This window comes from Myripristis murdjan, chromosome 3 (assembly GCF_902150065.1).
Source record: "Myripristis murdjan chromosome 3, fMyrMur1.1, whole genome shotgun sequence".
In the NCBI taxonomy this organism is placed as follows: Eukaryota; Metazoa; Chordata; class Actinopteri; order Holocentriformes; family Holocentridae; genus Myripristis; species Myripristis murdjan.
This window is the reverse complement of record NC_043982.1, coordinates 26370814-26396755: the sequence shown is the minus strand read 5'-3', so window position 1 is coordinate 26396755 and position 25942 is coordinate 26370814. Positions and strand designations below refer to the sequence as shown.

Genomic DNA, 25942 nt, shown 5'->3' with positions numbered 1-25942 from the left:
AGCCCACATCACAAAGGAATAAAACATCCAAAGACTTTTTCAGAAAGCTGAAAAGCAAGTGAGGGAATTTATCCGCCACCCAAAAAAAAAAAAAAAAAGTATCTGAATGAAATATAATCCCTTCTTTTTGTGCCCCTGTGCAGACGGATGACTCCAGGCGCTGTGGCGTCCTCGGAAAGCCGTTCTCTGTGCAGCTGAGATTCATATTTTGATGGAAGTGTTTCAGAGTTCCAGGGGTTTAGCAGAAATAAGTTGAGAGGGAGGGGGACAGGGGAAAAAAAAAAAAAAAAAAAAAAAAAAAAAAAAACATGAAAGAAATGCTAAGTCATTTTCCAATCTGGGCTCCGGAAAACGGAAAGCGTCTCTTGTGTGCATTTTTAAAGTTGGATCTTTTCAAAAGGTCACACAGTGGTAATAACAACAAGAATCGGGCCCGGAGATTTTTATACATATCATATCTGCAAGCTGAACACAACAGGGGGAAGGAGGGGTTTGATTTGGGGAAATGCTTCCTTGGAGGTAAAAGAAACTAACAGAGAGGAAGACAGGCCGGCAGACAGAGAGACAGACACACGGAGTCTGGGAGGTGATACAAGAAGAAAAAAAAATGCAGGCTATTTCATTCCAACAAATAACTAAGCCTTTGTTTACAATTAAATATCATAGAACTACAGCAGCGGATACACTCTAAGAGCTGAAGTGGAGAGAGCGACTTTCATTTCATCTCCCATGCTAATGGATGTACTCCTATCACAACTTTATAGGAGCATTTTATTTGTTTATTTATGAAATCAATTAATGTCAGTACCTAAAATGAAATGTAAAATGATTATACACAACATAACTTTTAATATATGCTCACTAGAGTATAGCCTTGGGCATCAAAACATGTTACCACCTATGACTTCTCCAGGGAAAGTCAATCCATTCAAGGCAGTTAGAAATGCTGCTTGTATGAATAGCTTATAGGTTCATGGCAATCCAGACTGCATGTGTGGCCATTAACGCTGTGTTAGCTGTGTATATCTAGTTTGACAGCAACAGCAATTGACACCAAGATGCATTAATTGTAGCCTCAGTCCTTTCATTTTCTCTAGGGAGGGAGAGGAATGAGACCACATTCTAGGCAGAGCTATTTTTTTGTTGCGAAATCATTTTCTGAGAGGCTTAACATAAAAAATAGATATATAATAATAATAAATGAATAATGAAACCATGGTATAATCACAATAATACACTCTCGGCTGTGGTATGTTAGACTGGCACAGGTGTACTGTTGGCTCAAGGCTGAGCTTTCCATCTTCCAACCCCAGACTGGAAAATAACGAACATTACTGGAAGGTGTGATTCAGCGCGTTGAATTAGCAGCGGAGGCCGTTGGTGAGAGAAAGTTTTGTGATTGGCAGCTTAGCCTAAGCGAATCAGAACAAGAGAAGAGAAATGGAAATCCAGTTGGATTGCTATTGTGCTAACAAGCTAGCAAGGTGGCTAACCAAAAAGAGCTAGTCATGGTAAACAAACCCTCCTCCACAACAAAAGACACTTCAAGCTGACAATGCAAAGGGCCCATTGGTTGAGAAACCCTGATATAGACTATTTTAACTCAGCTTGCAGTCTACAGTGGTGGTGTAGTGGTAATGTGATGGTGTCATAATCAATAGCTTGTTTGTTGAACACCAATGTGGCACAAGTTTCTTTTTCCACAGCATTGCCTACACAATCAGTGCATACACAGTCAGGTTATTTCCCATTTTGGACAGTTACCTGATTTCTGAAATGCCACATAAACAATACTGAGTTAAGGGCTTAAGAGAAACCTGATTAACACAGCTAGATTTCTGCTTGGAAAAACACAAACACTGGTCTGTGTAAACACTATCCCACATTTCTGAACGGCTTTTCACGTGTGCAGGAAAAGAGAGCAGATAATTAAACTGACACAATAAAGAGATATCATAAAACACTCAGGTAAAACTTCACTGTTCAACATGGTTTTTGAACAGTGCTTCATAATTTTATGTCAGAGTTATCACTGATGGAAACATAAGGGAAAAAAAATCTGCTGCAGCCAGCGGTCCAACTACAGAGTAGTACAAAAAGCAGTGTCTTAGGGCGTTTTCACATCTGAAAGTCCGAACCAAGGTCCGAACCAAGCTCTGTGATTCTGTTACATTGTAATACATTTGGTCCTGTTGGTTTTGGTTTCACACTGCAAATGGAGTAACGGACTTTACAAGACAAACCTACATGGGAAATTTATTTTTCTCATTACTGTACGCATCAACTACCCATGTACTTCCGCGGCTCATTTTGTTTTGGTTACGCTGTGTTGTTAGGCCGGCCGACATCTGATATCAATGTTACTAACTGTTTACACAAAATGAATCGAGCGAGCCATCTTTCCCATTCTAATACTTTTGCTGGTATATTGCTACCAGCAGCATCAACTTCATGAGCAATACATCAGAGTAATTGGTATTCACAAGATGAGCCTCCTCATCATGCGAAAACTTTATCGTCGTCGACAGGAGAGGAGGAGAAAATGGCATACAGTCCTGCAAGTTATGGCAATGTCTATTCTGGAGAGAAGGTGAGTGTGGGAACATTTTTTTAAAAGATGAGCTGTCAGTAGTGATGTATCAACTTGTCTTTATAGTGTTATACATTTTACCGTGCGACACTTTTCATTCAGCATAATAACGGACACGACTAACGTTACGCCTTTCATGTCAGAGCAACGTTTAACGTTAGCAGCTAAAGTTAGCGTGCCGGTGGGAGGTGCATAACCATGGTAACCAGCTGGTTAGCGTGACGTAACTTCCTGTACTGTAATTAAATCGAGAGCAGAAGAAGAAAAAACGTCCTGTCATTGGTACGAAGGTCAGAACCATACAAAAAGCTGTTTTCACACTGCAGAAGGTACGAACCATGGTTTGGGCCAAGACCACCTCTTTTGGTAGGACCAAATTTTGGTCCTTTGGTGCGGACTGTGGTCCGCGGCACCTTTCACACCTGTAATTTGGGTTTGGATCAAACTGAAAAGTCCGAAAGTCCGGACCAAACGAGACAGGTGTGAAAACGGCCTTAGAGTATGTAAGCTTGGTTATCTGCTTGTCTTCTTTAACCTGGTTAATCACTGTAATTTTTTTTTTTGTTTTTTTCTGCAACTAAATGCAGTCAGCGTTTTAATTCATAAAAATGGCAAATTCCAATTAAAAAATACTTCCTTTATCATAACATAGTTTAATGCATATTTGAGTGGGAAAGAAAACAACCTAACTGATATTAAGGTGAGGCACAGCACAGCATGAGCTACAGCAACTGGTCTGATACCAACCAGGAGAGAGAGGATAGGACAGATAAGTGGCCTGATTACTCTCTCTCTCCCTCTCTCTCTCTCTCTCTCTCTCTCTCTCTCTCTCTCTCTCTCTCTCTCTCTCTCTGTGTGTGTGTGTGTGTGTGTGTGTGCGCACATGCATGCACAATAATCTGAGAACTACAGCAATAACGATATTTATATTTTGCACATACACACATAAGGGCATGTGGTGTCTCACTGTGAAATACAAATGTCAGGTTGAAGCTTGTCCCAGCTCTGCAAGCATTTCATTATGGAGCAGAGAGCAACTGAAATGGCAAGCGAACAAATAACAGGCGTGCGTGTGTGTGTGTGTGTGTGAGAGAGAGAGAGAGTGAGTGTGTGAGAGTGTGTTTGAGATGCTGGAAAATGCTGAGACTTTCCATCCCTTTACAAGTTATTTCAAAGCTGAACACAAAAGCCAACACAAAACGGCAACGCTGGCACCGACACTCTGTTTCTGTGTATGTGTGTGTGTGTGAGTTCTAGTGTATACGCATGACCTGCCAATGATCCTAGAACAGAAAAATGCACTTAGTTGCTGTGCAGGGCAACAGTCTTACACACGCACACACTTATAACAAGGTGAGGAAAACCCACATACACACATACTTGCTAACTTTAACTGAAAGGGAAGAGATGGACACTATGGTTCCTCCAAATATTTTCTTCCTCTCTCTCTCTCTCTCTCTCAACATGTTCGACCTTGACTGAAGTACTATCTATTTCTGAAGGTCAGAAGTAAAATTACCCACTGTACTACTTTATGGATAACCTCACCTAAGCGATATATTTTTAATCATTCATTCGGCTGAGTTGCCTTGAATGTAGCATGGAGTTGATTGGCAACCTCGACAAACAGCAGTGAAAATTAAATGAGAACATCCTGCTGGTGGTTTCTGAGTTGTCTCCACATATTAGATGTTTATAAGAGTCTTGCTGGTAGCAAGGCATGCTGGGAAGAGGCATTGTGGCTCCTATTAGCACCTTGTTGACTGGTTGTTTGCTGTCAGGGTTGAGACTCAGGATTCACTGGGGTTTATGGGGGTTTATGGGCTTTCAGGGCAGTTGCATCTACACTGTCTAGCTTCTAGTGTCAAAGTTGTTGCAGCAGATGAAAGTTGGAGGTTTGTTTGGGGAGTTGGAAGGGATTTAGGAGAAGTTCAGCAACTCTGTCAAACCTGGTACCTGTGCTTAATTCCAGCTAGGAACATTTTTGTTTTGAATGAGGTTTTATTTTTCAACAAGAGTTTTTGATATTTGTAATTCCAACCAAAACCTCTCCATGACCTTAGATAACTAACCTTATATAAAATGTTAAGGTGCTCTACGCAAAATTGTCGAGGGACGACTAAAGTGAGGTCCGCTCTGATTCAACTGACAAAAAACATGGAACAAGCAATAATTGATTGTTGGCTTCTTATTGTCAGACTGATTGATACATTACATGCTTATTCTATGTTTTTGTCCATTGGGTCTTCTATTCAATCAAACCTTGGCAAGTTTGCATACTGCACATTAAACTCATAATAAAGTAATCCTAACTAAACTCTTTTAGCTTAAATAAGTTAAATAAACCATTTCCTGCATAGTCACTAAACTTAATATCTGCCTCAAGCTTTCATCGCCCGGGGGTCCTGGCTTGGGATGTACAACACAAAAACGAATGGAAATTCATGCATTGTATTATATTTGAAATGGACAATGTCACTGAAGCTCTGTCTACTTGCCTAAATGGTTAAGTTTAGAAAGTTAGAAACAACTTTGGCTGAAGTTTGGGTTCAGGTCAGGATTAGAGTTTTAAAGAGCCATTTAAGGTCAAGGAAAGGTTTTCAGGATTAAATAAGAGAACACCAGCAAAAACATAAAGCCTCATTTAAAGCAAATGTCTTCCTGGTATGAGTTAAGGAGGAGAAAGCAAGTTTGCTGGAGTTGAGGCTAAATGTTTCCATTTTCCCTAAATCTCTTGAAACTCACAATACATACAGCAAACTTTTATCCGCTTCAACAAGTTTAGCTGTTAAGCACACAGCTAGAAAGTGGAAGTGTGATCGCCTGAAAGCCCATAAACCCCAGTGAATCCCGAGCCTCTGCACTGACAACAACAACCAGTACGCATGCTAACAGCAGCCACGATGCCTCTTCCCAGCATGCCCTGCTGCCAGCACACCCAAAAAGCTCTAACACTCAGAAACCATCTAGAGGAGAGTCTGATGACAAGTGAGGGCTAAGGTACAATGAGCAAAGCCCCAACAAGTTCAAATACATGATGAATTGTCATGTAAAACCCCCCACCCAAACACACACACACACACACACACACACACACACACTGGCTCAAGCCAATAACACTGACAGAGAGACAAAGAAACAGCAGGGCTGAACCTATCAGAGACACTAATGGGGCCTTTGGCAGAGAGAACAGCTTGTAAACTACCAAAATGAGAAGGGCAATGGGTGTGTGTGTGTGTGTGTGTGTGTGTGTGTGTGTGTGTGTGTGTGTGTGTGTGTGTGTGTGTGTGCATACGTGCGTGTGCGTGTAACATCAGATTCTGCAATCCTCCTCACTTGTGACAATATGCAAGAGGTGACCTATTCCCTGTGGGTGCACACACACACACACACACACACACACACGTTTGTGCATACAAACAAGAATATTAAAGGGTGTGCATGTACTGGTATGAGCATGTGTGTGTGTGATCAAAAAGTGTGTGTATATATTTGAGCACGGGTGCATGAAGTATAAATGCATGCAAGTGGAAAAGTCTCTGTGTGTGCGTGTGTGTGTGTGTGTGTGTGTGTGTGTGTGAGAAAGCAAAAAACAAAGAAAATGATGAAAGCATGCATTTTGTGTATATCTGAGTGTGTATATGGCTGCGTGCAAGTGCAAATATAAGGGGGATGGTGTGTGTGTGTGTGTGTGTGTGTGTGTGTGTGTGCGTGCGTGTGTGAGTGATGTCCATTTCCCTGCAGGTTAAGGTCAGTTGTTGTCTCTCTGGGGCTTTTACTGTCACAGAATGCCGGCTCCACACTTCCTGCTGCTACTGGCCCATTTGGCAAACAGCAGGGTTTAGCACTTTCACAATCTGTATGTGCGTGCGTGCGTGCGTGCGTGCCTGCGTGCCTGCGTGCCTGCGTGCGTGCGTGCGTGCGTGCGTGTGTGCGTGGTTAGCAAAAAGAGAAAGAAAATGAAAACATGCACTTTGTGTATATCTAAGTGTGTACATGGCTGCATTCAAGTGCAAATATGAGGGGGAGCGGGTGTGTGTACGTGTGTGTGTGTATGTGTGCGTGTGTGTATATGTGTGTGCGCATCCTAATGCCCATCTGTTCTTGACTTCCCAGGGTGTCAGTGTCATTCATAAAGGGACAGTCTCTACATTATTCACTCCTGACCTTCCACTGACCTCCATCCTACACTCTGTTGTTTTGACAAAAGGCCACACACTCAGCTGAACAATTTCTCTGCCTGCAGATATTAATGAAACTTTCAGAAAGGTTCAGATACAAACCAGAAAAACAGACTACTGGTCAGCTAAGTTTGAGATTCAGATCAGAGCAAACACAACAAAAAACCACGGTCACTTTGCACCAAAGTTGTCACCAAAATCAACTGGATTATGGGAGATGCTTATCAATAATGCAAAAATTCTCAGCTGACTGTACTTGGTGTTTTTGTCTTTATTTTCTGATCAGTGGTAAGTAAAGTGAACTATTCTCAAAGCCATGACAACCCAAACTGTTGCATATTACAAAAGCTGATTATTGTCCAATCAGTTTGAAAACTGTGATGTGTATATGTACAAATTAAATCATTTAAGATGTGAGGCAACCCAGAAAGGGATGGTAAGCTGAATTTCAGTCAGCTCATACTCTCATATATCCCTGCTTGTAACTTATAATCAAACTGGATTGCACAGAAAGTGTAACCACATTCATTCATTCATTCATTCATCTTCTAAGCCGCTTATCCTCACTAGGGTCGCGGGGGGGTGCTGGAGCCTATCCCAGTGCTCATAGGGCGAAGGCAAGGAAACACCCTGGACAGGTTGCCAGTCCATCGCAGGTGTAACCACATTTTACATGAAATAATTATCTATATTACATGCTTTATAATGGCATTTTATAAACAGATTTTGCAGTATATATTTAGGTTAAGTACTCTAGTTGTAACTTCACATCAGTTGTCAGACCTTCAGATTGTCAAAAGGAAACTGACCGGATGGGGCTACATGAGCTAATGTTTGTAAGGAACATTCATGATACACAGAGCTGAACTGAGTTACCTCTCTATCGCCCTACCTCTGAGTTCACCCTTCTATGTCCCTCTCTTCTGTCAGTTTTCCTTCTGTACTCTCCCTGCTTCTTGTTTCACCTCCTCCATCTCCATCCCTCTGCTCCATTCCAACAGTCCCAACACCAGACAGGCTGCCCCTTTTCCAATAGCAAAAAATACCCGATAAAAATACCTGGTTGTGCCCGGCACAGCTAAGTGTCAGCTGAATAGATCAAATGCAAACTGAAGTGAGGGTCAGCTATAAAGCAGCTGTTTACAGAAATAAAAACACAAATAAAAATCCCCACCCACCAGCACTATAAATTTTCAAGTTCTACATCAGTTTCAGATTTATCCACCGCAGCAGAGAACCCAACCCTTTCAAACCTGCTGGAATAGTTAAATAATCTGAGTTTGAACCAGCTGATGGGGTGAGCCAGACAGGTTTGGGGTTGAGAATTACAAACTCTAGTGCAGATATTTATTGTCCCACACAATGAGTTTTAAGAATGAGTTTCAACTTTTTCTGCATATTTTGTGCACAAAATGAAATGGACAGAAAACAATCACCTGACACTCCTAATTCATTCAGGCCTATATTTCCTCATGAGATTACGACTATCTGGTGTGACATGCATTTGCTGCATCCATGTAATTGTAATACTGTGAAACTATTTACCCCCAATAGTAATATTTGTTAAAAGCAATATATCAGGTCAGGGGTCTAAACATCATCATCATAATAATGTTTATTTAAAAACCTCTTGTGATTTACAAGAAAGTGGATTAGAAATACAAGAAAAGAATTGCAGTTGGGATACTGGCTGATTTTTGTATTTCTTTAAGAGCATTTCAGATTTTGTAGAACAGCATAACTTGGTTGAAGAAATGACAACTTACACATGTGAAATACGTCATAAGTATTTCATCAGAGATGAGGTTCCGAGTGAGCAAGGGTGTTTGCTTTTGTAAAATGTATGTTGCTTCATCTCAAACAACTTACACATTTAGTCTCTGCAAACGGAAATGGTACGCGATTATTTGCATATAGAGCAGGGAACACAGATCTGCACGCTGCAAAATGCAAGTGGAGATGCATTCTAATGTCAGGTGTGAGGGGATGTACTTAGAGCTGTCCACTTGTGTTTGGATCTCCCAAGATCCATGTTATTGCCTGGTGGAAACAGGGTCTGTGTGTGTGTGTGTGTGTGTGTGTGTGTGACCTAACCAACATAACCAGCTAATTCACACCTCCAGCTGTTCCTGCCCCCTCAGCCCCCTGCAATTGTTCTACCCGCTGTCTGTCAGCTGGATGTGTGCTACACCATGTTCCCTGGGGTGTATTTGATCTGACTCACCCCCACAACCCTTTGGGTGCATCGTCTCTCATGTGGAACAATCCAGCACTGCAGACCACTTCATGTTGCCCCCCAATGGAAGCCCTCAACTAATCAGGCAACCTTTGCTTAACCACAGGGTCGAGAACTGAAAATGACCAGGTTCTGAGTATTACTCCCAGCTTGTCAACCTGCGGTGTTACATTTGTGCGCATTGGCTGCTTTTCCAACCTTCGCCACATGAGTTAAATGCCACCATTTACTGTATATAGCATGGTTTTATGGCTGTGCAGCAGTAAAAGGCCTCTGTACATTAAGCTTTACTGTGCATTAAAGTTGCATGAATGCCCCATTTACCACCTAAATCACAGCCTCCCACTCACACTCACTCACTCACAGCCTTTCTACTCCTCCAGTGATATGCCAGCTGCGAGGGGCAAGATCCCACATTCCCTTCCCACTGAGATGCAAACGCAATACAACTTTAATGCACAGCGCTTCACATATGTACAATAAGGGTATGTGTGCTGAACAGTCACATTTATATTTAGTCTGACTGCATGAAAAGTGCTGCCACACTGAGGTTTCTGTGCTTTCTAGGACTTACCAGGGAGGCACTGTCAGGTCTGTATGTGAGCATCTGAGTTTCACAGCTTCACCTCTGCTCTGTGGCATTACAGGGTTTTAAAGTCACACAGAACATAAAAGAATGGGATTAAAGTAATCTGACAACAAAACATTGGGGTCTGTAATCCGTTTAAATTGCTGAAAAAAAATCATAGTCACACAGATTACAGAGATTTAAGAAAATTTAGGCGATGATTTGTGTTCAAAAACGTAACTGAAGGGGAGGAAACACTGAGATTATAAACAGTAGGGCTGCAACTGTCAATTATTTTCACTGCTGATTACTTTTCGATTAATCCATTTTTCATTTCACTTTTTGACAAAAAAAAATAAAATAAATAAATAAATAAACAAATGCCGTTCAGAATTTAGCATAACCTGAAGTAATATGTTGCAACTGCTTCTTTCTGGTTCCTTCTGACCAGCAGCCTTAAAAAAATGATAAGAAGAAGAAGAAGAAGAAGAAGAAGAAGAATGATGATAATTTTTATTGTTAAAAATCATATAAAAGCAGGCATTTATGAAGCTGTAATCAGCAACTGTGTGGTATTTTTAGTTAATATGTAACAACAATTACTCAATTATAAATATGACAGATTAACTGACTAATTATATCAGCATTAATTTAAACATATGTCTCTTTCCACAACTTGAACTGGAGGTTAATCAGGATTGAGGCTGATTATCCAGTTTGAATTACTCTCTAACAAGTGTCTGTTAAAGTGTAAATCATGTCATATTGCTCATATTCTGATTGCAGTTTAAGTACTTAGAGTCACGTCTGCAGCCGCACTGCAACAAGTTTCTTTCTTTTTCATAAAGCATCTTGAGTAACCCTGAGGTCAGCTCTTATATAAACTGCTGCTGCGAGAAAATGAACAGCACAATCCAGCCGGCTGTTCAAGACTGTGCAGCATCTCTCAACGTTTTTTTGTTTTTTCTCCTCCAGCTGTGAAATGGATTGACGCAGAGCCTTTTATTGGCAGCACGACATTGGGAAGGTTAGGAGTACACATGCACAAACACACACACACACACACACACACACACACAACATTATTACGGGCACATAGAAAGACAGAAATGGATAGTGATTTGCACCACTGGATGCAAAAACACACACATTCCATCACAATCAGACAGATACGCATATAGTAACAATTACATACACAGACACAAACACACACACAGACAGACACAGACACACACACACACACACACACACACACACACACACACAGACACACCAGAGAGGGGAATGCACAAATCGAGCATTAACAGTATGTGAAGGCTCAGCAGGCCTCTGTGCGTCCCTGCCTTCAGACCCAATATCCCAACCTCAGTGAAGCAGACACAACAAGACAGCTGCCTCAAAAATGGAGTTAAATTTCAGACATACACATGCATGTGGAGACATAACTGCAAACACTTTGTTTATGCAAAAATACAAAACTAATGTACAAGTAAAATATCATTTTGTCCACACATATTTTCATCCTGGAGTATGGAGGGAGAGGAGAAAAGTAACTGAGACTGATGTTATCCCGTACAGATATCTTTTGCTCATTTTTGTTTCTCCTGTATCTTCTGAGCATGTGAGTATATCTTGGTGAATATCTGTATATGTGTGTGCAATCCCATACAGTGCACTAATAAGTGCATTTCCATTATATAAGGGATAATTTACTCAAAGAAAAACAAAACAAGGGGGAGGTTTTTGTTCATTTTGCTAACAAGGGGGATGGCATCCCCTCTCATCCTCCCTCAGATCACCTACTGGCTCACAGTGTATCTTACCTTGACACACCTTCATTTTTTAGTGTTTCAAAATTGCCATTGCCACTGTAAACTAACACAGTCTCATTTTATAACTGAATTGTCTCTGGGTAAATCAAAACTGCTTAACAAGAATACCTGTAGCAACACTCAGCTATTCAAAACAACGATCATTAATCAGAAATATCAGACTGCAGACTGCTGCCACTGACCAATCAGAATTGATTATTCCACAGACCCACGTAATAAGCATTTGTATATCCTACTATTATTGATATGTATATTGACAGATCCAAAAATAGTGATCCTTTTTGCAAGCATATGTTTCTGAATTATTTTGCATGAGGGATGGATCAGTTAAACAATATATACAAAAAATAAAATTATTCATCCATTCATTTAAATACTTCCTCCAATTTCCTTTTCTCTGCTCCTCTCCCAAATTATCCGATCCCTCCTCTCTTGTGCTCATCTGAACTCGCTACAACTCAAATCTCTTTGTGGCACAAGCCAATGCAAGTCGTACAGGGGCACAAAAAAACCCCACTGTGCATGAGAGCGCGAGAGATAAAGAAATGGAAAGAAAGGCGGACAGAAAAAGAGAAGATTGAGTCAGAGAGAGTGAGGGGGAACAGGAAATGTAGCATAAAGCTTGCATGGCGCTGAGCTTAGCAGCAGCCACATGAATAAACAAAAGCACCTAATTTCCCTGGCTGAGGGCAGGCAGGAGGCTCGCTCTGCTGCTTAGACTTAAAGTAGGCTACAGCTCGTTGTCTGTCAGCTTCCTGGACTCGCGTCGGGGGGAAAATGCGCGATTCCAGCCTTTAAAGTACTATTCACCTCACCTTTCAAGTAGTAAATACTATACAGAGCTCAGGTTTAGGGAGGAAACCTGATTTCTCATGTATTCTGAATTTAAATTTCATAGACAAGCTTTCACGCACGGGGAATAAATATTTTCATTTTAAACACAACTAACAAAATGAAGGATTTTCATCACACCAGAGGCATTTTGTGATAATGAGTTTTGTGATAACTTAGTGTATGTGTGAGGAAAAAGTTTATCAAGAACAATTCATCAAGTTCTGTGGCCGGGCATCTACCCATGACACGAATGCATTAACAGAACTGGTGTCTTTCACTCAGACACACTGAAAAAGAAATAAAAAACGACCCCGAATAGCCATGAAAAGGTGGCCTACTGCCCCGTCATCGGGGCAGAGACCGCTGGGCTGTCAATTTCTGCACAAATGAAGTCTGAACAAAACCATTACCAGGAGAAAATGCGCTCACATTCATTTGGGCCTCATGTGGCCAAAAGCATCAGACTAAATGTGATAGGCTTTTGTTGATGGGCTGCATGCAGAGCAGTGTTTGCCACCATCAGAGGCAGAGCTCACACCGAGCTGTAATGCTGCCGACAGATCAGCTCCACCAAAGTGGCATTGTGTTACAAATTCTGGCAATCTACACAAAATATGCAGCCTGCCTGCAAGCAGACAGACCCTCCTGACAGCTGATCCTGGTTCAGCAGCAGACTTCACAGGAGCGTTTCTGTTTTCCTGCAGAGAAACACCACATCATGTCTTATGCAAGCCAGCCAATACCAATACTATGACAGTGAGGAGAGCAGAGGATTTCAAATTCTGCTGTCTGAAATTCAAAATTATGACAGCTCTAAAACTGTACAAATTAGCTCATAAATAATTTAACCCTTGTAGTCTGTCCAAGCCAGGCTCTAATCACATTATAATTGGAAAAAAATCCTTTTTTGGTTGTCCTTTAAATATAAATAAATAGAACTGTGTTTTTTAAACTCTTATTTAAAAAAGCTTACTTAAAAAAGTTATTATAACATATTTGCCAGTCAGCTACTCAAAACTAAGACACCTGGAACCAATTTAAGTTCAGGTAATGGTAGCTCATTGTGGCAATAGTGTATACATTGGTTTGAATGATTATTTTTAACAATGCTATGGTGTGTTACCTATGGGTGGGCTACTGCTAACAGTGAGCTAATGAGCTAGCTCACCGTGGCTATAAGTATCCAACAGTTTGAATGATTAATGCTAGCACTAGCAGCAAGCAGCTGGCTCATTATGGTTATGGATACCCACTGGTTTGAATGATTCATGCTAACAAAGCTAACAAACAGGTAGCACTAGCTGGTAGCTAACTAGCTTGTGGTAATTGGTTTGAACATCGGGCAACTTCCGGATCCACAGGATGTAACTACAGCTACACTCCTTAACACAAAAGCAACACCGACAGTGTGTGCCATTATGTCTAAAAGTTTTTACAAACTGTGACTGTTACTGTTGCCAAATAGCACAGTAAACACTGCAGCCGGTTGTGGGTTCAGGGATAATCAGCATGGGAGAGCAGCAGTTTAGTTTTGTTGTAGGGAGTTTGGTGAAATTCATCATTTGACGGTGGACCTGGACATACAATAACATAACACACTGACTGCTCAACTGTCTGAACGGATTCTGTGTTAAACCATCAAAAGTTCAGGACGAGTCAACTCTGCATCGAGGAGGCAGGCAGACGGGCATGCACATGATATGAACAGGGATACAAATTTTTCCAAGGATGAGCCGATACCCTGCCCCGCCTGCCCACATCACTTGTCCCACGTTACTTCTCCAGCTCAGTTCTCAATGAAAATAAATTACAGCTAGGATATCGTCATACCTAATGTAAAAAGCCCTTTATTGTGAAAATACTGGCAGTGGATCTATGCTACATGGTCCCTGTGTTCCCCGGTACTTACATCCTCATTGTAATTGTTTTTCACACCCTATTATCAAGCATCATTTAAGATATTTTTTGCACATATATTTTTTAAAACATAACCCTCATCCAGCTTTGTTGACAGAGGTAATAGGGTTGCTCTTGTACTGTGTCACTTTGTTAAGAAATGTGATATTTCCATATTCATACATTTTTTTGTATTGGCTGTTGGTGAGATTTATGTCATCATTTATCCGTAATTTAAAAACAGCTCTAAAAAAAAGACATTTTGATTAGCCCAATTTATTTTCCCCAGTGATCATGCCTCTTGCTGTGGATCTTGTAAATGCAAAACATGTTTATAAAAGAGTTTTCAGGCTAATCCTAAGTCAGTGTTGACTTCTTAAAAATTAGTGAATTATTTCATTAAATAAAGCCCATATTATATTTAACTGTTCAGGGGCCGCATACACAAAACATTTTCTTACCAGTAAGAGTCCTCCTAAGTATCACTTAGAGCAGTAGCGGTTTTAGGCACGGGCGAAGCGGGCAGCCGCCCGGGGCGGCATATTTTCATGTCACGTGGGGGGCGGCATGAGCGCAAAAAAAAAAAAAAAAATCATCCTCGCTGCAAAGCAGTTTTCTATTACCGTATTCATCTGAATATAAGACAATATTTTTTCCACGGAAAATGCCCTGAAAAAAAGCCCTCGTCTAATATTGGGGTCTAAGCAAATACACATGTATTGTGCTTGCATATAAACCAGTAGGTAGGCTCGCCTGATGCCGCAATTACCGGCGAATGGCCGCATTGCGCAGTCAATAATCAAACATGTTGTCTGTGTCATTGTGTGTGCTGCTCACCTGTCAGATCACCTGTCACCTGTAAGCATCAAGCCGGTGCCGCGGCCGGCCCGCCTGATGCTGACCGGTAGCTTTTTTTTATGCAAACAAGATTTTGTCCATATAAAAAGTATTTTTCCAAAAAAAGGTATTTGTGCAGATGTTGGCGCCCCTGCTCTGGGAGGGGCGCGTCTAGCCGCCAGAGGGGCACCGGTAGCGGCCGTTATCGCTTGGAAGTTCTTGCTCCGTGCGCGCGCGCGCGCGCGCACAGCTAGAACGGAAGGGCACAAGGCAGTAATTTCGCCCAGGGCGGCAACATGGGCAGAACCGCCACTGACTTAGAGTTCCTTCTGTAGCTAAAAGTTGTCTCTTAAAATCAATTCAGAAAGGTGGTAGGATGATCTTTTACTAAGGAAGTGGGAGAACTCTTAAACTAAGAGGAAAGGCGGGTTTGACCTTGTTGCTGTGGATGACGTGTTTCATGAACAGACTTACTTACTACTCCCACAGTGATTGGCTGATAGGGGGTGGCTCTCTGTAAGTAAATTCGAAGTACTGTAGGAGATATCATGTTGACATGGAAGGACGGTCTCGTGGGTTATGAGTTATTGCTGTTGACACTGACAGCAATTTCCATTTTCATGTTGAACAGCAAACATGAGCTGATATTTGCACTACACTAGTGATATTTTTCTGAGAGCTGGAATTCTTGGACAGTTTTACACATCTCCATAATTTCAATTACTGTTGCCACGGTTAAGTTTCACTTTTGTATTAATCTCTAAGAGTGCATTAGTCTCAGTCAGCACATAATGTGCACCTGCGATCAGCTGATAGGCTGATTTTATAATCTATAAATGGACCCACACATTGAGACAGGTGTTTGTAGCAGCCGAGCGCTCTGCAGAGGAAACAGAGTTTTATGAATATTAAGACTGGTAAGTGATATCAGTAACAAGTTTTTTTTTTTTTTGGTAACACTTCATTTTAGTGTGTCACAAATTTCATGGTAAATAGGTGATTATTATCGATTATGATATTTGAAACATTTTTGAAATTACCCCTGAAATTACATCAACATTCACATCAAATTTATTGAAAACCAAAACTTTCATTTTTACTGTCACCACAATCATTCTAGATGAATATTTCAAATCCATTAGATAATAAACAGTAACCCTCCTGTTATGTTCAAATTTACTAACATCTTTTATGTTTGGGGTCAATTTGACCTCAGCAGTTTAAATCTCCACAAAAACTAAAATTACAAACTAAACAAACTAAAATTGTTACTGAAGTTTATGTGTCAGGTACTTTATGTTTCTTTGTTGACTACCTAAATAGCCCTTTAAAGAAAACATTACATTTATTTGAGGTAAATGTTGATGTAATTTAAGGGTAACTATGAAGTTGTTGTTTTTTTAAATTATCTCTGCAACATCAAACTATAGTGGCAGAAATGTGTCTACTGTGCCCCTACATGTTGATACCTGAGTGGGAAACACTGCCGCAGCCCTAACTACCTCCGATATCTTCATAATACCCTCATGTTTAAGGTGATAACTTTTTAAAAGCTTCTTATAATATAAATCTGCTGGCCCAATTACACGGCAGGTTGCCTGCAGGAACCATGTTGGGATTGTTTGTGATTTGGTCTTACTGACTTAGGAGTCCTCTTCACTACTTGTAACTTTTCACAGATTCATGAGCTGCTTTATAGGAGTCCTAAAGTTAGCAGTGACATGCCCACGATTTTTAGGAGTTGCTCTTAAATCAGCAAGTTAAGAGCTACGTTTATCCTTACGGTGAGAACACCAGCCCAGCTAGAGAAAGTTCAGCAGCGTGATACTACTGATGTTTAAGTGTTTGCTTCATGACATTATGATTTATTAATGGACCTGTCAAATGATTACCTTGGTGAAACTGATACTACTTTAGTTGCATAATTTTGGAAATCTATAAAGATTAGTTTCAAAAAGACAGTGAAAGAAGGAGAATTTCTGCACTTCTCCTAAAATGTCTGGATGATTCTGAACTCACAGCTTGGTCTTCCAGTGAGAAACATAAGCATGCCTCAGAGCCTAAATTAATGACATCTACACCATTTGGAAGCAAAATGTACATTTCTCTTATTCTGGCATTCCCCATTGTTTTTTTTTTTTTTTTTCATCTCTGCTTCTCTCTCGCTCTGTCTTCATGCACAGCCTGTTTGATTCTTTCTGGCTGTCCATCACTCCTCACATCCATCCTGAACTAAACTGTTCTGTAAGCCTTCTGCTCGCTCCATCTTATCAGCCCGACCATAAAAATACAGAATATAACATGCAGCAGCAGAATGGGATGTATCAAGCTGTGGTGTGTGGCTCAGAGAATGAACATTACAGGGTCCTGAAGGTATCTGCAGCCTCCATCTCTGTGATCCTCAGGGCCGCTGGCAGTCTCAGACACGGATTAAAGACACAATCTCTAAGGTGATTTCCTGTTTATAGAGGTTGCTAGTTGAGGAGATGAACTGGCTTTAATCCTTGTCTGCTAGATTGCCCTTGGCAAGGTAAAGCAAGATGGCTCCTGCTGCCTCCAGGTGCTGATGGATATGTCTTAATTATGAGTTTTGGACCCCTGAAAAACCCCAAAAAGTGGAAATTTTTTCCAATGCTTCAGCTGGCCACAGAAACAGCAGCAAGACATGCTCATAGAAGTTATATTTTTTCTAATTTTAATATTTCCAGTTGGCATTTTGGCCTAAAAGCACTTGAACAGACCAATAAGTCACATTTACAATTTTGGAACTCAAATGTAAGGGTTTACAAGGAGCACTTGAAGGCAACATGAGTTTTCAGAATAAAAAGCTGTGAAAGGAGAGGTGTTCAAATGTGGCCAGGAAATGTGGCTCCTACTTCCATTCAGACAGATTTCCAGCCGACCGGGCTGACTGCATATCTAATATGGAGCAGGTTTGATACGATGACTGACAGAGGAGCATCCGTGAGGCTCAGCAGAGCTATGTCACACATTCTGCGGTTGTGATTGGTTGTCGGTCTATCCAATTGTGTCCAGAGGCATTTTGGTCTGCGACTGTTGATAATGCCCCTGGGAAATCAGAAATGAACTGAGAGGTTCCAGACTAATTCACACTTGCAAATTAGTCCAGCAATGCCAGGCTAGCTCAAATCAGGGCCAAATAATGATGGTCAGAGTTCGAATGTGAAACTGAGGTTCAGTCACATGACCTGACGAAAGCTCACCTGGTTGGAGTATCGCATGCTGACGTTGCGTTGATCCTGCCGGGGGACGTAGCGGTGGATGGGATCGATATCCTTAGGGCTGATTAGCTCGTCCGCTGTACGCAAACACACACACACACACACACACACACACACACACACACACACACACACACACACACACACACACACATACATACAGGCAGACATGCAGAAAACCACAAACACACATTTAAAAAAAAAAATCAATAGTACTTTAACAGATATCAACACACACAGTACTTTAGCCTCATTAATGAACCTACTGATTTAAGAATGTGTGGGCTTTCAGCAGCACACACACACACACACACACACTCACACACACACACACACACACACACACACACACACACACACACACACACACACACACACAGGCGAGGCATACCAAGCAGCTTAGCGATGTTATACAGGGCTTGACCCCACAGGAAGAGCATCCCGTCACGGCCGGAGTTGCTAGGGAAACGCTTCTGGCTGCCGTGTTTCTTCTGTTCCGCCTCCACAAAGTCAGCTGGGACATAGTAGTACTTCGGAATCACAGCGTGGCCTGGCAGGAGACAAAAGGCCCATCATCAGTGACTGTGTGTGTGTTTGTGTGTGTGTGTGTGTGTGTGTGTGCATGTCTGTTCACTGGTTCATGATTTAATGTTAAAATGATCAGAATTTGTGTTTTTGGACAGGTCACATTTTTCATGCTGCTCTGCAAATCTGAATGATTTCATTCCAAAAATCGACAAGATTGCAATTGCTCAGTGTTTCCAGCCCAACTGTGATTCTTGCCAGGATGACAAGCTTGTTCCTACTAGCAGGCTCTCTATGACTATGTCCATATCGATTTTCTTTTAATCACAACTTTATTCACCTGCTTTTAAAAAACACTGTCCACCCAGAAGCATTTTTGAAAATATCTTTGAACACACAAGAACACAAAAACACAAACATCTTCCCAGTTTGAGCATGTGCAAAAAATCTGAGTAGTGACAGCAGTGATTTGTTGACATCCCAGATTCAGCTACAAAAGAAACAGCAAATATGAAAACATCTTAACAATGTCCAAAACTGTAAGGAAAATTAAGTCACATGATAAAAAGAAGGATGAGTCATTTATATGGACTCAGGAGGAGGTAGAGTCACGAATGAATACAAGTCATAGAAAATGACTGTACAATCGCAGTTGTACATGTGCATGTGCACATGCTTGCAACACAACAGCATCCTTATTGTGAGCATGTGTAAAGCAAAGTCACAGTGGTGACCTTGGCATTATCTAAATGTTTCATTTTTACTAGTCAACATGACAAATGGAAAATGCCAAAATATTCCCCTCTGTCCCCTCAAGTGGACAGAAAGTCCAAACAAAAAGAAAAAGCTGTGTTTTCCAAAAAATCATCTCCATTTGGACGTAGCCTATGTTGCATATATTTAGTCTGACTATACTTTGTTGCACTACATTTTGTATTTTTACCTCTCATGCACATTTATATTAACTTTGCGTACTCTCTTTACTTATACTTGTGTGCAAATTCACTAAAACTAAAGCTAAAACTCAAATGTATGAACAGTCAGGTATATTTGCCATCCTAACACAGCTGTACTGATGTCATTCACCTGTTTGTATTTTACAAGCATCATCCCACACAGGTGACAAACTCAAATGAAGTCTATGGGAAAGAATCCATGTATTTCTGACTTTTTTTTAAATTACCAAAGCGGCTAGATTCATGTTCATGATGGTCTACATGTAGCCTGGTTCCGGAGTCCTCAATCACTCACCCACGTTTCAAAAATTTTAAGTGATCCAGAGGTCGGTTGTTGTCCTTATTAACTACTTCTTGAGTGGAAATCAAATTGAGCCAATCAGTGCCTTTGTTGGGCATGTCAAATGTTGGTGATGTTATGAAGCCAAACCAAGACCATTACACAACAAATTACGATGGCTATGGAAAGAGAAGGCTGTTTTAAACATACTAAACTCTGAAAGAATAACTACAACCCATAGTTGTGTGGCAGGTGATGTAACCGCCTGCAGAGTTCAACAGGAGGTGACATCACCTGCTACCAAAGACCAAGCACTCCACTTTTCACCATTAGATATTAGGCTTCACAAAGATTTAGGTCTGGAGTTTAGTCACTCTTTAAATATGTTACCCACTGAAAGGATTTCTTCAAAGGGGAAATGCTTTTTTGTGTTCTGCCGACATGACTTGTCAAACTTCAAAGATAAGTGAGCCCCAAAAACCTTACAATCGCTGTTCCTTCCTTAACCACATTCATGGAGGACCAAATAAAAGAAGTAACACAGCGCGGCTTTTTGGCAATGCAGTTTGGAGTCCAACATGATACTGAAATATTCAATGGACATTGCGCACTTCACTGCATCAGCCCTGGGGCACGGCTGCTAAATGACAGATGGAGGGACACGCTGCACTCTGAAGTTTAGAAAGAAAAGCTGTTTGATATTGTTGGGGACAAAGTCTCAATGACATAAATGGTAAGTATGTAGGCAGCAAAAGCATCTGATTCAAGCTCAACATGTAAGATTGTTATTTTAGTCTACTTCAGGGAATTTTTTTTTATTTTATTCTGCAATCAGAAACTGTCGAGAAAAAGTCCCTGAATAATTGAGTGCCAGAAGCAAGGTATGTTACAAGGTATGTTTCATGACATCTTTCATTTGTCGAGCAACCAATTCCCATCTTGCATATATGGAGCTACATATTGTCAAGTGACTAACTTCAAATGAGTCCTATATGTCTGGTCTCGCAGGACTAGAGCCAACAAGAAAGAAAGCCAAATGGGTCATTGGTGTAGATTAGGAGTGGGCGATATGGCCTTAAAACAATATCTTAATATTTCAAGGTATTTTTGTGGTAGCGTTTAACGTGAACACATGTAACACAAAGTTTCCCTTCAAATCCTAAGTAAAAGTTAAATAATGCCAAATAAACTATACTTGCCAATGAAGTACCCTCTCCTAGAGTTCATCAGTGAAACGTCACAAGCAAAATGTTTATTTTAACTGCTCAGACTACATCAGCTTCTCCATACTGTCTCTAAACTCATTCCCTCCACTATGACCAAACCGCTTCACTCCAATCTATAGAGGCTGCTCTCTATTTGGTAAGAAGCTCAACGCTTCTTGTTGGTTCATATTGCTGCTGTTTGTATCATCATGATTATGCTTCAATGCATCAACATGTCTCAGTATCATTAATATCATAATATGATACATGTTTATCATATTAAAAATTACACTGATATCATCATTATGAATGACATGACATGGCCAGTGTGAGGGTTACTTTTAAATCATATTCCACTACAGATTACTGAATACATGCCCTAAAAATAATTTGTAATGTATTCCATTAGATTACTCAAGTTAAGTAATGCATTTTAAAAACTTTGGATTGCTTATTTGTCTGAGTCAGTCTGAATGTAGTTGCTTTTGAGAATGACTTTATTACTGTCTTCAGGGAAGAAGTTATTCAAGAACAGAAGTTATCTCAAGGCGTTTTACAGAGACCCCACAAATTTTGGCTCATCCAGTGAACCAAAATCTCCCCCAAGAGCAAGCACTTGGCAACAGTTAGTTAATTACAATAAATTTAGCGACAATAAAGACAACAACAACAATGGATCAACTGGCTGCAATTTTTGTTTGCACATGCACACAGGCAGATGGAAAGAAGAAGAGGATGACTATGGGTTGGGCACATACATGGCTAAACCAGTCGGACTTGCAAAGAGAGTTGGACGTGAGACAGTTTCATAATGAAAGGAGCAATTGTGCCCACAACGTTTGTTTGACTGTCTGTCTGGTCTACGGTAACCAGATGACGACATGAGCAACAACAAAAATATTAAACATGTTTGAAAATGGTCTGGATGTCTCAGACTGCATTGGGAGATTGGGACATGATGTGCTGACCTTCTTACATTATGCATGCAAAGATGCCGTTCTTACTCTGATGTTGACAATTTGTTTGTGACTGTCTGGATGCATAAATCAGCTGTGGTACGTTTAGTGAGCACCTGGCCGACTGGAGTGGAAAAGGAGTGGTGATTCAGTCTGAACATCAGGCTGGTGTGTGAATGTTTAAAATTTTCATTGCCAACAGAGGACCGTGTGCACTAATGGAAAAAAATGAAAATAGCCCCTACTTAAATCAATTATTAGCTGTATGACAGACATCTGGGGAAAAAACTGAACAGTCATGTTGTTCATCTAATGTTTTGTGTTAGTCAAGGTAGCCATTTTTCTCTCCAAGTTGTTTTTAAAAAAAATATTTTTGAAAATGGTAAGAGCCAAAGACCTCAGACAGATGCATCATTTGACTATGGCAAAAAAAAGAAAAAGAAAACATCAGTGTAATAATGGCAACAGAGGAAAAGTGCTATTATGCCTGTGACATCCTTTAAAACTGAGCCAATTAACACCCAGAGTTTGGTTAATTCATTCAAGGCCAATACAAAGGCACCGTGGAGACTTCAGCTCTGTCTCCCACCACCATCATTAATTCTCTCCTATTATTCATGTTCCATTATAAGGAGCTCATAGATATCAACATCTCTGACATCCCTATCATCTGAATGTCTTCCCTCAGTGAAATGAGAGCAGGTGAGTGTAGAAGACAGGCTCTTTGCTCTGTTCACTTGAAAGCCTCAGCAAGCAGCAGCATGTGGTGTGTGAATATGGAAGAAAGGACAAAATGAGAAACTTCACCACTGAAAACAGAACAGAGCAGAGACAGAGGAGGGCATACCCACCAAGAACCTATCATCATCAGGGGTCCAAGAAGCGAAGCTGTGCGAACCCTATTGTTTTTGCTCTCCTTATTCTTCTTTCTTCTTATTATTTTTCTATGCTAAAGGTGTTGGTTCAGCAAAAACCGTAAGTAATACAAATGCCAAATTTGGCAGGTGGGCTGTAATTCCACCCACGACTCAGGCACATAAAATGACACTTACTGACCTCAAGGTGGCGCTGTAATAATCAAGTTTACATATTTGCAATTATCTTGAAAACGGCTTGGTCTAAAATCAATATTCTTTCATCATTCCAGTCCCCAAAGAAATCTGCAACAGCTTGACTGGTCTTCTGCTCTAAAAGTGCTCTAAAAAAAAAAAAAAAAAAAAAACTTTGTCCTATATAACTATTTTTTTTTAGCACTTCCACTGATGGGTTACAAAAGTTTACGTCATGACAACTTATGGCTAAATCAGAAGTCCGTCACTCTATATTTTTCAAAATATGCAAAATCAAGTAATATCTATATCTCAACAAGTCTTCATTCAAATGCTACCAAAACTAACAGAGACATTCTTCAATTACTAGACATCACATGTTTCAAATGCTGTTCAGATATGTCAAATGATGAGCCTGCAGTGATATTCGGTGTCTTACTTTATGACATTGTGACTAACCATGCCCCCACAGTGTACATCACCTCACCAGAGGTTACAAGGATCCTCCGTGTGAACACTGTCGATTTCATCTATGATTCAAGCTTCTCTGTGCATTGTGCTTTTTGAATTGAGCTGTCAATCTTAAAACTTATAATCAGGATCATCTACAGACTTCACTGGCCTTAAGTTGTGAGAGAATTTTTGATTACCGCTTTGAAACAATACTTACTAACAATACTAATTATTATTATTATCATTATTATCATTATTATTATTATTACACGTTTGAAGAACACAGGCAATGATGAAATGTCAAGCTATCTACAGATAAATCTACATGTGTGTGTGTGTGTGTGTGTGTGTGTGTGTGTGGTGTATGTGCACGAGTAACCGCTCACCCTCAAATGACTGGAAGATGATAGGTTCCAGTAAGTCCTGGTATTCCTTGACTTGAGCCTTATTCCCTCTGAACACCCCTGTAAGACACACACACACACACACACACACACACACATTTCATTAAAACGTGTCTTATTGTCATCACTTGGGGCAGAAAACATTTTGAAACTGCACGAATCTGAAGTCCGAACCTGGCATATCGACTGATTTCTCAAGAGTCAAAAGAACAGTTTGTCCAGAAAGGGATTAAAAAGCTATTTTCACACTTAAGCACACTCATGAAATGGGATTCTCTTTTGGTTAGTTAGCTACAGAGTAACAAAATTGCAACATTAAACAACAAAGAGGCATCAGAAACGCAAAGTACATCACCAATCTCTCCCTTTAATGTGTTTTAGGCTGTACACTTCCACAGCATAAGGAAACATAAGTGGAGTGCAGGCCTGAAGCAATGTACAATTAGGTATTCATATGTTTCTCCATCTGTCTATATCTATGTATGTACTTACATGTATGGATGGATGTGTGTGTGCGTGCGTGTGTGTGTGTGCACTCATTCATACACGTGTTCAATCTTCCAAACAGCTGCAATGTGGCAGCAGTAGTCCAACATTTTGATCAGAATCTGCTGAATTTTGCTCTCTAACAGGCTGTGCTCACCCTGCAGCTTCAGTTAATTTAGTTTCTTCCATTTTCATTTCAGTTTCACTTAGTTTTCACTGTATGTTTGGTGTTTGTAATTTAGTTTTCATATATTATACAAATGTTTAGTTTTAATTTAGTTTTCATTCAATTTGGAAGAGCTTGCAAAGCAAGCAGCTCTTTTTTCAAATGTAAATGCTTTCATTTTCAATCTACTCTCAGCTAATTTAAACTTTGTACTACTTGGTTTCCTGCTTCACAACTAGTCAAGTTCAAGTTCAGGTTTATTTAGAGTCCAGTATCGTGGGGTTACAATGTAACCCTGGTTCTCTGAGAATAGAGAATATCTCTCCACCACATATAGAATATATGTTATGGGATTTACTGACATTCTAGCAGCTGACGTGAAAACTTCTTTAAGACACACCACGCCTACCGTGGCTTCCCCTGCGCCCTATAAATTGACCCAGCTGCGCAGGGATCAGCTGATTCACTCTGATTTGAACGGGTCCCGAGCGGCCTCGATGTGGAGAGATATTCTCTATTCTCAGAGAACCAGGGTTACATTGTAACCCCACGTTCTCTATCGTATGAGAATATCTCTCCACCAAATATAGAATATATGTTATGGGTTCTGTAAGACACACCGTGAGGGTCCCAAAGAGACAGAGCAGACACCGCTCCAATAGTAACCCCATAAGGTAGTTTCGAATGAGACGTCCCCACCCCGAGTGCACAAAATTTACAGTGTGTACAAAAACACCACAGAACTATATACAAATGCACGCATGTAAGGTGGCAACACCGTAAGGCGCTATGTGCCACCACCAGCTGTACATGATTCTTGCATACCCAACCCTGCTATCTCTTTTTTTCAGACGCAGGGGCTGGGAGCAAGGAAGAGGTCACTCAGATGGCCCGCACTCTGCTAGGATCTTTACATCACCCTGGCCAGGCCCGAGGTCAACTGGCCGAGGGCACAGTGAATCAGTGTTCGCGTTGACATGAACCCCAGCACATGCTCCCCAAAGGAGGCACTGGCGGCCACGTTCAACTATAAAACCCGGTGAACATATTTGGTGTGGCCCATGTCGCGGCTGGACACTTCCGAGAGGGCAGCCCCATGCCACAAGGCCCAGGAGGTGGATACGCCTCATGTAGAGTGCGCTTTCGCTCCCTCCGGCACCGGCTCACCCATCTCACTGTACATTAGGTGGATGGCCTCCACCACCCAGTGAGACACTGGTTTCCCCCCGACGCTGAGGCTGGACAC

At 40.9% G+C, this 25942-nt stretch overlaps 1 protein-coding gene across 3 annotated transcripts in view; it reads right to left on the bottom strand.

Annotated features, from left to right (window-relative positions):
• The window catches only part of phkb (phosphorylase kinase, beta), a 146252-nt gene that overhangs the window by 52085 nt on the left and 68225 nt on the right, over positions 1-25942 (bottom strand). For all 3 annotated transcript variants that reach the window (XM_030077121.1, XM_030077130.1, XM_030077138.1), the window contains 3 exons: positions 24027-24104; positions 18608-18766; positions 18199-18293 (listed from right to left, as the gene is read on the bottom strand). In XM_030077121.1, coding sequence (XP_029932981.1) covers positions 18199-18293; positions 18608-18766; positions 24027-24104 — 332 coding nt within the window. The remainder of the gene's footprint in view (positions 1-18198; positions 18294-18607; positions 18767-24026; positions 24105-25942) is intronic.